Raw genomic sequence first — 13,547 nt, forward strand, 5'->3', positions numbered from 1 at the left:
ATCAAAGGGTTATCTACTGTAAGCGTCATCTAAAATTGCTGCGAGCCTCCTCAAGGTGCGCTTGACGCCACTAACCTGCAGTTAATATACGAGTTGTGTGCTCATTGCCAACAAAGCACCCATCTATGGTCTCATTAGATCGAGAACATATTTGAAGAGGACAATAAACAACAACTAACCCTAATAGGTGCATAAAATGTAAATCAAACAAAGCATTTAATTAGCTCAACCATGCATGTGGTTACTTGTATGGAATTTTTGCGTGTGTTTTTTGGCGCCCTTTCTAATTTATTATTTATTCATTAGAGCAAATTGCCCACAATGTAACAGATGGTGGTCTGTGTAAACCGGCACGGTCTTTGAAATGTTGGCAGCGCACGTAGACGTGCTTATTCCAGCAGTGTCGAGGAATCCTCATAACAAAAAACAAAAAAAGTCAGCACCACCAGCAGCACTTCCCTTCTCAGATTTACTGCTTATGGCGCACTGATAAGCAATTAGTGTAAATCTCCATGAAAAATATGCACCGCTAATACCCCTTTGGGATGCTGTTTTTTGGCTCACAATAAGCGGTTACCTAGAGGAAAACACACCAGAGCAAAGAAGGCGGCCCACCCTACATCACGCTCAAATGCAAGTTAGAGGACAATAGGCTATTTTGCTTTGCAATGTTGAATCCCACCTGCAAGCTAACCCAAATACCAAATTTGCATTGGCCCCTTTACAAACTTGAACTCGCCAGTAAACATTGAACTCTACGTTCACAATTTACATCTGTCTGTCCATACGCTCATAATATCAACATGTGTTTGTCCATCAAAATACAATCACAGTTTAATCATCTGTCTTTCCATTCACAGGAACGCAAACTGTAAGCATATGTTGAATGGCCATCCATTCATAAACTCCCACACTTGAACATCTGTTCAGTTACACACACAAACACACACATATGCAATGCATCATTGTGTCCTCACACGTAGTGTAAACATTTGTTTTTTCCAACAGTCTTCGAGCCAGAGCACATATATTACATTTACTAAGTCTCATGGCACACCACGAACCGTATATGTGCTGTAAAAAGTAAATATCTCAATTAAATCTGAATTTACTAAGAAATTGACTTAGTGTGTGATTCCATTGCTTTTTCTGTTGTATAAATGGCAACAGGTGACTACACACTTTAATTATGTACCTTGTAAAAATATGATGTAATTATCCATCTATGAATTCACATTCACACAAGCATGTCTATCAATACAAATGGGCACACAATGTAAACATTTCTTTTAATTCACTTACAATAATGTGTAATGTAAACATCAGTCTATTCAAATATACAGTGTGTGTTTGTGCAGCAGTTCATCTGCGAGAATTTTCCAGACACCTTTTTCAGCCAAGACACATTTACACTTCAGCACAAACCATACAGCACAACAAATATGTAAACAAAAACAAAAAAAAGTGGATACAGGTTGATTACACTGGGGAACGCAAGTTGGGTCTGACAGCTATTTTTAACAATTTTTTAGGCGCGGACTCCAAAACGGAGTTGTTTTTTTTCTTTCATATCAAACTGTTTGAGTTATAGGATCCCTGTTTTCTTAAAAATAAATAACTTTGGGTGGATGGATGGATGAATAAATAAATACATGCATAAATAAATAAATACATACAAAAAATAATTAATTAATTAATTAATGTGTATGTATGTGAATAAAACACTGATAATAGTTACAAGCTTTAAAAACAAAAAAACAAAAAATAATAATAATAATAAAATAAAACTTACAATGGGCGCCATGGTGTTCACGGAGACATGGCTCCACAACTTTAATTTGATCTCTTTCTATTCTGTTGTTTTTTCTTTACTGTAACTGCAACTGGACGGAGTCCAGGAAAAAGTTCCCCACGGGGAAAATAAAAGTATATTGTATCGTATCGTATCGTATGCCCATAATTACAAAGTTAAGAGTAAAGCCAAAATGAATCATAGTAATAGGCTAGCTTTCTGTTTGCATATATTGATAGTCTCAATTGTGACTGCACAAACTATTTTCCACGTAGCCGTAGATGAATCCAAATGTAATCAGCTGTTCTTACTACAGTCTTACTTCAGCTCACCAGTGGAATTTTGCATGCTGAAGTGTAAACTATGTAGAAAATACTTGAAGTACTAGAAAAAAAAACGGACAGCTTTTGTTGAATCATCATGCCAATTTTAGTTTTAATCAGCATAAAAATCACATTCAACAGATTTTTTTTTTCAAATAGTTTCCCTGTGTTATGTACCTTCTGCCCTCTAGAGGAATAGCAGTTATTATCACTGTCACAATATTCACTGGAATTGAATATTGTACAGGCCAAGTAACACACTTTCTTTGGAATGACCAATCGAGACAGAAATTAAATGGCCATTTTCAATTTTTGTGCATTATTGTTTGGCCTTGGTGGAGGTTTGCATTCTACACAGTGTTTTGTTGCAATCCCTCAATGGTGACACATTTCAACCTGCAATCTCTACAAGCCCTCACTGCCAGTTGAGTTTGTGCTCATTTCAGGTTGCATTCAGGCATACTTTCCTGTGAGACGACCGCCAACTGGGGCTGCCTGGACCCAAGCGGCGCTAAAACCGATTTCACTGATTTCACAGCAATTTGCAGGCCGTTTGCGGAACTTGCAGGGTAGATTCCCAAGGCAAATCACAGTCAAGCTCTTCTGCTTTCTTACTCGCTTGCTCTGTGCAGGGCCCGCAGGAACACAGGAAGGAGCACGGTAACACCTCGGGGGACGGCCTCCGCCACACACAGCAAGCTCGCTGCATCCGTTTTAACGAGGGAAGCTCAAAGCCCGAGAGCCAGGGGAGCAGCAGTAACGGCAATTGGAGGGTACCGGCCTACACTGTTAGCCGGCACACATGATTCATACGACGACTATGTGAGTCCAATCCTCTTTGCTCAAAGTAAAAAGTGGAGTTGATCGTAATTGCTGTTGAACTGCAAATCAGACTTGTTTTAATCCAGCGTTAATGTGATGAGTCTTATGTTACATGTCGAGGTAGGGCAAACTGGGGCATGAATCAGGATTTGGAAAAATTGGAGCCAGCAGGCATTTAATTCCTGCAACTTTTTTCATTAAAAATATACTTTTTAAAGGACTTATATACAGTAATTACTTCCAATGAATTGCTTAAGTAACTTCCCCAGGAAATGGTGTCATGGAAAATCATTTTTGGTCAGGTCCAGATTACAAAAAAAAAATTCCTATACAGTCAATTATGTGGAGTACATTTGACTCTATTTAGAGTGTGACCAAATAGACTCAGTTGTAGAGTAATATTTACACTTGGAAGACAGTGAAATAAAATAATTGAAAAAAAAAAAAATACAAATAAAAGTCACTCAAGGGTTGAGGAACGAACTCACAACCTTCAGTTTGGGAGACTGTCACACTACCTTCGGGGCTATGCCCCTCCTACTGTTTATATCCAAAAGGAGACCAAAAACATAATTTTTGGTCTCTTGGAGATCGGAAAATTCCACGCACATCAGGAGCTGCGTAGCTCGGCAAGTAGATTGGCTGTCTCCCAAGCTGAAGGTCCTGAGTTCGTTGCTCAACCCTTGAGTGACTTTTATTCTATTTTTCAATTCTTTATTTTACTGTCTTCCAAATTTAATATTACTCTAAAACTGAGTCTATTTGATCCCACTCTAAATAGAGTCAAATGCATTCTACAGAATTTACTGTGTATTGCGTGTTAAAGGTTATCTCCGATATTTTTAGTGGGGCCTGCGTATCCATAGTAGCAGCTCAATCTTGACACTTAACGGTAACTGGGTAAGTGGCAGAAAATGCTTGTTTGCAAAACAATCAACGCTAGAACAAAAAGCATTTGTCAAAATAGATGTATCAGGTTTCCCTGCTATATTGATGTTCATCGTGCCCATTCTACTTTTTTTTATGGGTTTTTACAGTATAATAATGTCCTAACATTTGGTAAAGGAGTCTCCAGGGTAACAGTAAAAGACATAAACACAATGAGCTCATGCAGGAGCTGCTGCTGCTCACAAAAACAGACACTTTAATATTTTCTATACATTTTATGTTTGCAATTTTTTGTGTGTGTTCAAATACATTTACAATGTATCATAAGTGTGTTTCAATCCATTTAAGTGTGGTTTTGTTGAGTTTAAATTTGTTTAGAGTGTGTGAGGGAGATAAAACCATCAAAAAGAATCCATTGATATGATCTTTGTATACTGTATTGCCGATTTTCACTTGGGTCTGGAACATATCTCCTGTGATAAAGAGGTTCAATGTACACTAGTTGAATGTCAGAATCAGATTTATTGGCCAAGTATGTACACACACAAGGAATTTGTCTTTGCGCTCGCAACCTGCCCGAGAAACATGAAAAATAACAGAATAGCAGAACGGGAAGCCTGGTGGTTCACTAATTAGTGCCCCAAAATTTTTAGATGTAAGAAAAAAAGGAGGGGAAAAAACATGGCCCACTCTTGTGCTTGTTTAAAGGGGAGCACAATATGGATCTGGGAGAAAACAGCTTATAATAGACTGGTTCTTACCTTGGTTGGAGGTACAGTTGTGCATTTAGGACTCTGACTCACTCAACTCAACTCTATATTTAAAGAGCACTTCAAAACAACCACCGCTGTTTTCTTATGATGGAACTCAGTGGCAGCAGATACAATGAAAACAGCAGAGGCCCCAAAATTGAACCCTGCGGAACACCATACGTTCTGTCATACATGTAAAATCATATTGTACATATTCGTCCGACCACTTTCTTTTTTTGCTCGACATAGTATGAAGGGATTATAACAAATAAAGTAATCACACGACGTACCATCGCAACAGTCAAAAGTCTGTTGCGAAGATAGGCCAAGGTGGGCGTATCATCACGTGTATCACGCTAGTTCACGCTAGAGACTCATATCAAAAACACTTCAATTCAAAAGTGCGATTGTCTTTCGATTTGGAGATTTTTGTCAAGGTGGTTTTAGATCTCAAGGTGATCTCCAAGTTCCACCCAAACATAAAAAGGCAACCCTTTCAGCAGCCGAGCCCATCCGAGGCTCCCTGCTAAGCAGAGGCCCCCTTGTGTGCTGGCATGTGAAGATTGGGCTGTCTGCACAGGGAGATGCACAAGCACAGTCTCATTACCAAACCAAATCGAGTTCTGATGTGGAGCCTGCGTATATTCTGCAAAGTGAAAAAGCGCAACGTTTTTTTCTCTTTGTAATTGGAGGTTGGAAAGGAGGTTGGGAGCAGAGAGACGAGGGGATTACAGGAAGATGAGTTTGTCCTGAACATTTTATTCTCTCATATCTTACTTTGGAGTTTTTTTCTGCTACATTACACAGTTTACCTCGAGCGTATTCCGAGGGCTGAGAGATCTTTTTTTTTTTTTTAACAAAAGGGTTGTGTATTTTTTCCCCCAATGATTGAGTTTTGGGTCGGTGTAATGCTTCTCTCTATGCCAAACCCAACATTCTTCTTTGAGTGAGCTTTTGAAAGAAAAACTGCTCAGCAGGGGCAGGTTTGGCTTTGCAAAGATGCACCCTGTGTGGATATTGTGTCAATTTCTCCAGAGGCCGATGACTGATGGACGCTGTCAAAGTGTCAGGCTTTCTCCTAAAAGTGATACCATGTCCATAATGGCACCTATTGAGGGTGGTATTGATTTAAAACTTCAACAGAAAGTACAAGCAAGCTGGTGGTGATCATGTTTCTGTGCCTTTTCATAATTTATGAATCTTTCCCTATTTCTTTCTACCACAAATCTCACCTTGCTATAACCTTTCTGGCACCACTACATCTGCCAGATGGATGCTACAAAGGCACATTTATGAAGACCATAAATTGTCCCAAGGTGTGAACATAAGTGTACGTGCTTTCGATGTCCAGGCTTGTTTCTGACGCATTTTCCAAGAATCCAAGAGTCCATAATGAAAGTTCGAATAGTGTATTGTGTAATGATGGCAAAATTGAAACTGTGTTTTGGTACGTACCGGAACCCAGGCTGAACTTGCGATTCGAATCGCAATCCTAAATCTATCTCAGAATCAGGATGTCATGTGACAGTTGCCTTTCGTGTTCCATTACGCCTCCAAACGTCACATAGTTTCAGCAAGTGCCTCTAAATTTAAATAAAATCCGACCATTGCACTATATTAAAATGTCTTAAATCTGAAATAAATCCAACCTAAGTATACTTTGTATGTAAAATTGTCTTGCTGATTCATCACCCTACATGATAAAATGTCAATATCCTCTATCCCGCGGCGGTTGGCTTAGTGGTAATGCACCCGTACAATGGGATGAGAAAAAGGTCTGTAACCCAGGTTGAATTCCCGCTACAGGTGTCATGTTTTTGCAAGTCATTCTTTTACTTCTCTAACACTTTCTGTCAGAACTTGATGCCCTGTTGCAAAAAAAATAAAAAGTAAAAGCCTTTGAAATGTAGCCTGTTGAAATGTAGTCTGTTGAAATGTAGTTTTTGATTAAATGTGATAGCACTGGAGGTTTCATCAAAGCATTTAAGTCATGTTGAGAGGCAAAATTAAAAACAAACCAAGTATCAGCAACAAAAAGCTCATTTGTACTTTTATACTTATTTTAACCTGGTGGGGGTTATTCAGTTTTTGTTTCCCATGATATTATTTCTCTCTCTTATGGCGTCCATTACAATTACAGTATAGGCCGATTGCCAGTTGTGTAAATTAGGTGATGACAGCCAGCCTTACTTTTAACCGTTTCCTTACTGGGAAGCTGGCAACATTGATCTACTGTTTGATTGTAATATTTCACACTTGGCCACCAGATGTCGCTGTGGGGAGATGTTTCGAACGTTCCAAAAGATCGATTATTTTTGTGAATCAATCGTTTTAAATGATTTGATCGTTTCAACGTTCCATTTCTGTCATCCCTATTATTGAGATCCAAATGATTTCCAGTCAATTCACAATACACAGTTCCAAGAGATCCAAAAACCAAAATGTATTCAAAATGCAAAATGGTATTAATGGTCTGGCTACTCTGTTTGTGTGAAAGCAAAAAGGCAAAAAGTCCAGCTTCTAAGTTGCACGTCCCACCTGCCTTGCGTTTGCTAATCAGTGCCAACATAAGCCTGTCATACCTTAATAACACAAAGGGGGCGTCGTCCTTCCAAATATTCCAAAACTAAAGTATATATGCAACAGGTTTACAATTATAAAACACAACATTGAGCCTTAATTATAGACACAGATTGTCAACATAAAATATTTCAAATAAACCAATTGTGATCCAACAATAAGTGTATTTTTTGTTGTTATTTTCAAGTCACATTGTCATATTTTTTCGTTTATTCACTTTAATTCCTTTAGTTCCCATATTGATTTCATTGCTGATCTGATGTAATATCCAAGCAGGTGATTGCTGATGTTTCAATTGTTTTTGCAGACAAAAAGACTTAAGGGGGAACCAACTGACTCAACCAAAAATGTTCTTTACAATAATCTATTCTGTGTAGCCCCACTAGTCGAAACACAATATACTGATTAATATTATGCTTGTGGAATATAAATTAACCAGAAAAATCCACCAATTTTATCCATGTGAGCGGGCGGCCATTTTGTTACTTGCCGTCAACTGAAAATGAGATCACAGTTGCTCAGGACTCAGACAACGACCAATCACAGCTCACCTGTTTTCTGAAGCTAGTCTGAAGATGACATCATGTTGCTCGTGTCTCAGGTAACAACCAACAGCTCAGCTTCAGAAATCAGGTGAGCTGTGATTCGTCGTTACCTGAGCCCTGAGCAACAGTGATGTTATCTTCAGTCGACAGCAAGTGGCAAAATGGCCGCCCCCTGGGATGGATAAAAACGGCTGGATTTTGCTTCATAACTCTCATTCCACAAATGTAATATTAATCAGAATTTCATGTTTAGACTAGTGAGGTCACATATAACATATTGTCAAGAAATTTTTAAGATTGACTTAAACTTTAAGAAAACATGGGCTCTGTGGTTAATTTCCATTCTACAAATTCATGAGTAAAGAGGCAAATTTGTGACAGGTGGATTGAAATATTCCATATTCATGACCCCCACATCGTGTAGTTAAATACAAATGCATGCAATTATACAGGAGTCATCGCCCTTTTGTGATATGTGATAGTTGTTTTCCACTTTATGTGGCGTGAGTGTGGTTGTCAACACAAAACCTCTCAAGGGACTATTTGGGATTAATGAACTCTGTTGTGCCGCCATGTAGTTAAATGACAGAGAGCATCATTCTAGCTCTTAAAAGAAGACCATCGGGATTGAAGGGCATTAATGCAATGAGTGGCGTGGGTGCGGGGGTTGTATATGGGCAATATGTCAAAATGACAAACATTATTTGCAGTACATGCTTTACACAGTCATGGAAGATGTCATCAATTAAGAGCTGTATGCTGACATCATATATATTGTCCATCCATTTTGTACACTATTTTCCTGGCAACACTCAAAATATTGATGGTCAACAAAAAGTCAAGATTTGCATTTTTATTATGGTATTCAAGCTCAATTTTCAAAAAGTTTGATGTGGGCTGGCATTTTCTACTTCTGTACATCAATCACTCATCTTCACTAAGCTGCAAAATTCCGCGTTTGCTATGATATGAAAGCGCTTCGAATGCAGATTTCTTATCCAGTCAAAGGAGGACTGTTTTCCAGAGATAACATATCTGCTTTTTCAGCAAACGTTCCGCTGCTAAGATGTAATATTAATATTTTTCCTCTATCACAGTATGCTACAACAGCATGGGAGATAATTTGGGGCTACTTACCGGTACTTTAAATATGTGTTCCTTTTGTTGAATGTGGCAGAACAGCATGAAAGGAAACGCAAAGACACATTCAAAGAAAGAGCCAATAGCGTCTTCTACCGATGGCCTTACTATGACTACCAAGGTATTGAACGATTATGGATTATAATTGCTTTTCTAGGAATGTATTTTTATTAGGGAACGGCGAGTACTGATACAAGGTCTCAGTATTGGTTTTTCAAGGTTTATTTCAAGGTATCGGTACTCGTGACTCTCTTGCTGGCCATTTTATTATCTGGAACTAGAAATTAGAAGAATAGAAAATTGCCCTTCATTTTTCATGCCATTTTAAGCAAACATGCTATATTATAGTATCGAACATCTGTAATTATTATTATTATTATTATTATTATTATTATTAATGTGCCAATAATCATACCTTTTAACATCAACCTTATTTAGTACCGACAACACTATGATTATGGATGTTCAATACCACTTTTTTTCCCCCAGACTGATACCAGTACGAGTATGTGACTTTTGAGTAGTCACCGATACTGATACCATGAACCGATACCACTAGTTTTTTTAATATATATATATTTTTTTAAAGACAGATAATTTTATACAAAGACCAATATATCCAAATGTCACTTTTCCTTGCATGGATTTAATGGCATTTTTTAAAATTATCTTTATTTTTCATTTCTAGCACCTGATCATAAAACTGCCACAAGACTCGAGAGTGGTCGATACTGGTATTGGCCGCCTTCACAAGTACCCGTTACCTTGAAATAAGGCTGGATATCAACCCGATACTGTTTCCTGGTGTCCGTATCTCTAACTACAATTAATAAAAAGTTTTAAATAAGAAATATGATGTTGTTGTTATGTACCATAACTCACTGGATGGAGAGTATAAAATTAATTCATTAGATTTATATTAATATTTATGCATAAATTATAACATGAAAACCTGAGTGTGTGTGGATGTTTATCATTTATTCATTCAATATGAAAGTTAATGGTACGATATACTGTAAAATATAAGTATATTTATAAATACAATAGCAGAAACAAATGTAGAAAGAGAAATGACAATGAAAGGCATCATAAAGAATTGTGCGCTAAAAACTATTTTTTAAATAGGAAAAATGCTAAATGTACACAGGATGAGAAATGTACAGTAAGCTATGGTTAAAAACATGAAAAACAAGTCAGGAAAGTAAAGTTGCCAATAAAATATAAAAATGTTTTCATTTTAATGTTTTAAAAAAGGATCGAAAGTAAAGACGTATGGTAAAGAAATTTGAAAGTATTTTTTTTAATGATAGAAAAAGCAAAGCCGCATGTATGATAAACAGCATTGAAATGCACAGAAAAAGTCAAAAGTACTTAAGGGTAAACAATTTGGCTTGTGTTTTTGTTATAATCATACTTATATTCTACATCTATAACGTGGTGAGTGTGGAAATTGTTGGTCAAATTTGAAATGCATTGCTTGCTTCTGCAAAACCTGAGCCCTGCAACCATAACAGGGCTGAAAAACGCTAATGTGATTAAACACAGAGCTTTGGGAGGCTTTGAGGGGGAAAAAAAGAAACTCCATCGTCTGTGGAAGCTGCAAGACACCCTTTTGAAATGAGAAGAAAAATCCTCCCAGTTTAGCTTTTCCCGGAAAGATGCTTTAGATTTGTGTTTTTCGAGGAGGGGAGCATTTTTTCAGGCCACGTCTCAGGACAACATGCTCATCTGCTGCTCTCTTTAGAAATCTGTGTGTTCATTCAAACACGTATGACTTACTCTTCTTGTTATTTAAGCAGAATGTTAATCACAACAATTTGTTCAACTTAGTCAGATTTGTTTTGCACTTTTTAACCTATTTCACCCAAGCAACACACAATGGAAGCGAGAAGTCATGTGGAAAATTGATTCAGCTTATCACAGTTTTGAGGTGATAATAAGGGTTTGATTTGAGCAGGATGGTGTGAATAAATAATGAGAATTTGCCTGAACAAAAGGTGCATTTGCAAAGGTGGAAAGCGTGAAGAACGACAACCATTCACGAAGACAAAAATGGCGCAAATCTCATTTTCCTTCCCATCACACATTCAGAGGCAGCCCGGCGTGAAAATCCATCTCTGTCGGGGGAACTGCAGGTTGTCAACTGATAATGAAGCACATGGCTACGGGCCTTTAGCTCCTTGCTGTCCTAATTATGCCCAATAAGAACCCTCCACCTTTGTGTTAACATTTGATTTATTCCTACCTGCCTGCATAAATGGGCCCGTGTTATTTATTTTACTTTTACAGATGAGTGTCAAACTAAAAGAGCTATGCCTTGTTAATTAGAGGTCACGAGGGCACATTGTCAATCCTGATAGTGTTTTTAAAGGGATTAACTTGGATAGCGGAACCCATGAAAGTAAAATTCAACATAAATCTTCGGGTAAAATGGGCAGTACTGTCTAATTTTAGTGTTTCATGTGTGCCTCACAGTTCTGAGGTGTTCTGGCTTGATTGTAAGCTTTGGCCTTGTTAGATTAATTGAAGAGGAATCGCCAATCGTGATGAATGGGCGCTTTATCTAGTTACGTCCTTGCAATCAAAAAGTTTCCTGTGAACGTATTAAAAATGTCGTTCCACTTTGGTCCAAAACAAACAACATTGATTTGTTTGGATGGAAAAAATAGATGATATGTATTTTATAAGCGTTAAGACATGGGGTGTCCAAACTTTTTTCTCCAAGGGCCACAGACAAAAAAAAGAAAGCAAGGGCCCTAAGACACTCTTGGGCTTTTTCATGATTTTGGGATAGCTTTTGGTCCTGTATCCTACTAGAATAGATATGCCCCTGCCCTGAGTAGATTTCAATATTGAGATCTAAAACAAGAGCAATCTGTAATAAGACAACAATCTTTAAAGCAGTATTTTACACGGATATCGTGCTGTAATTTCTCAAGACTAACATATTTTTGCAACAGGAAAAAATATTGTACATGAGAAATTATGAAAATTTGTCACATTCTATAGACTCGATATGTAATTTTGCACAATATACAAGTGAATGTAATTCATATTCACAAATCTGACTGACAAAGAAAAACCTTAATTTTTTGTATTTGCTGCGGGCCGCTAAAAATTGGACAGTGGGCCATAAATGGCTCCAGGCCGTAGTTTGGACACCCCTGTTTTACAAGCACAAAACGAACATGTCGTTACCAAAAGATGAAAGCTACCTTATCAGAGAATGTATTGTTTGTTATCTGGCATTCTTGTTTGTGCATGTTCTCTTTATAGCCGCTTATCAGTAGTTGAGCTCCACATTGAAATTGAAACCTCGGAAGGTGTTCATTTTGCTCCAATAAAGAAACATGTTCTCCTGCAAACCTTAATCAATAATTGCGACAGGGCATGCATTGCTCCTGTTTCCTCCCGCATTACAAACACTGCCTGCTGTACTAAGCATTGATTGTTTTCACTTGGAGTGCAAATAAATGAGTAGATGAGTCAACTGTTTTGCTCACACTCTCTCCTCTCACAGGGCTACGATGATGGATATGGCGGAGAATACGATGACGACAGCTACGACGCCTATGACGATAACTACAGCAATCAGTCGAAGAGGTGACGCTAACACGCTGATCAATAATTCGGCATTGTCTGCACACGTGCATCTCTTGGCACAGCATGTACACAAAACATATCCAAATGTTATTTTTAGACAGCAAATATTTGAAAAGGAGTAATAGTTTTGTCATCGTAACTTGATGCATCTCATGAACATACACTTGGTAATGTTGACGTCTTTCTCATTTAGCATCTCAGAATATTATGAATATGGACAAGGAACAAATGACGAATCCTACAACAATTATGGTAAGTGACTATGGTAACTTATGAATTATTTTACCCTTTTTAGCGTTATTTTTTATGATATATGATCATTTTATAATAATATTTTTTACTGGTTTAGTTTAGTAACTGCTGTTCTACTGAAATACAGTTTATGCCACTTCTTTTTTTTTTTTTAACAAAAATGAAAAGTATGCATGTGTATTTAAATATTTAAATAATATAACATGCGATTGGCTGGCAACCAGTTGAGGGTGTACCCCGCCTACTGCCCGAAGCCAGCTGGGATAAGCTCCAGCGCCCCCGCGACCCTTGTGAGGAATAAGCAGTTAAGAAAATAGATGGATGGATGGATAAATAATATAACTATTTAAATACTGTATGTATACCAGGGCCGTGCAAATTCAATTCAGTGGATGAATTTGAATTGAATTGAATTGAATCATACTTGAGACACGTTACAGTGCTCTATAAAGAAAAAAATAGAAAATAGCTACTGGAAACAATGGAATTCAGTCCGACTGCAGACGCTTTGGACGTCCGGATTTCACGATGATATGCGCTTGGCCTCATGGGAAATGTGGTTCTTTCAAGGGAAATTCAAGGGAAAACAATACTGCTTTTGTCCAAAGGTGCTTCGTTCTATTTTAACAAGATAACTTTATTTCGAAGTAATGAAATGAAACAGTTAGGGGCGGTGTGGATTGATGGACGCATGGGTGGATGATTGTTTTGAGCTAAATGAATCAAATTGTTCAGCCACTAGGTGGCATTGGTGTTTCCTGTTAGACATTCATGATGCACTTCCAGTAAATTATACTTGTCAAATTAAAGTTGAAAGATAAGAAAATGAAGCAACTCGTGGACTCTTGCC

At 37.7% G+C, this 13,547-nt stretch overlaps 1 protein-coding gene across 3 annotated transcripts in view; it reads left to right on the plus strand.

Annotated features, from left to right (window-relative positions):
* The window catches only part of khdrbs2 (KH domain containing, RNA binding, signal transduction associated 2), a 53,613-nt gene that overhangs the window by 30,596 nt on the left and 9,470 nt on the right, over nt 1-13,547 (plus strand). For all 3 annotated transcript variants that reach the window (XM_086093827.1, XM_086093828.1, XM_086093829.1), the window contains exons 6-8: nt 2,748-2,937; nt 12,363-12,445; nt 12,639-12,697. In XM_086093827.1, coding sequence (XP_085949953.1) covers nt 2,748-2,937; nt 12,363-12,445; nt 12,639-12,697 — 332 coding nt within the window. The remainder of the gene's footprint in view (nt 1-2,747; nt 2,938-12,362; nt 12,446-12,638; nt 12,698-13,547) is intronic.

Source organism: Leptonotus elevatus, chromosome 13, assembly GCF_054856555.1.
Source record: "Leptonotus elevatus isolate MCC_2025b chromosome 13, RoL_Lele_1.0, whole genome shotgun sequence".
Lineage (NCBI taxonomy): Eukaryota > Metazoa > Chordata > Actinopteri > Syngnathiformes > Syngnathidae > Leptonotus > Leptonotus elevatus.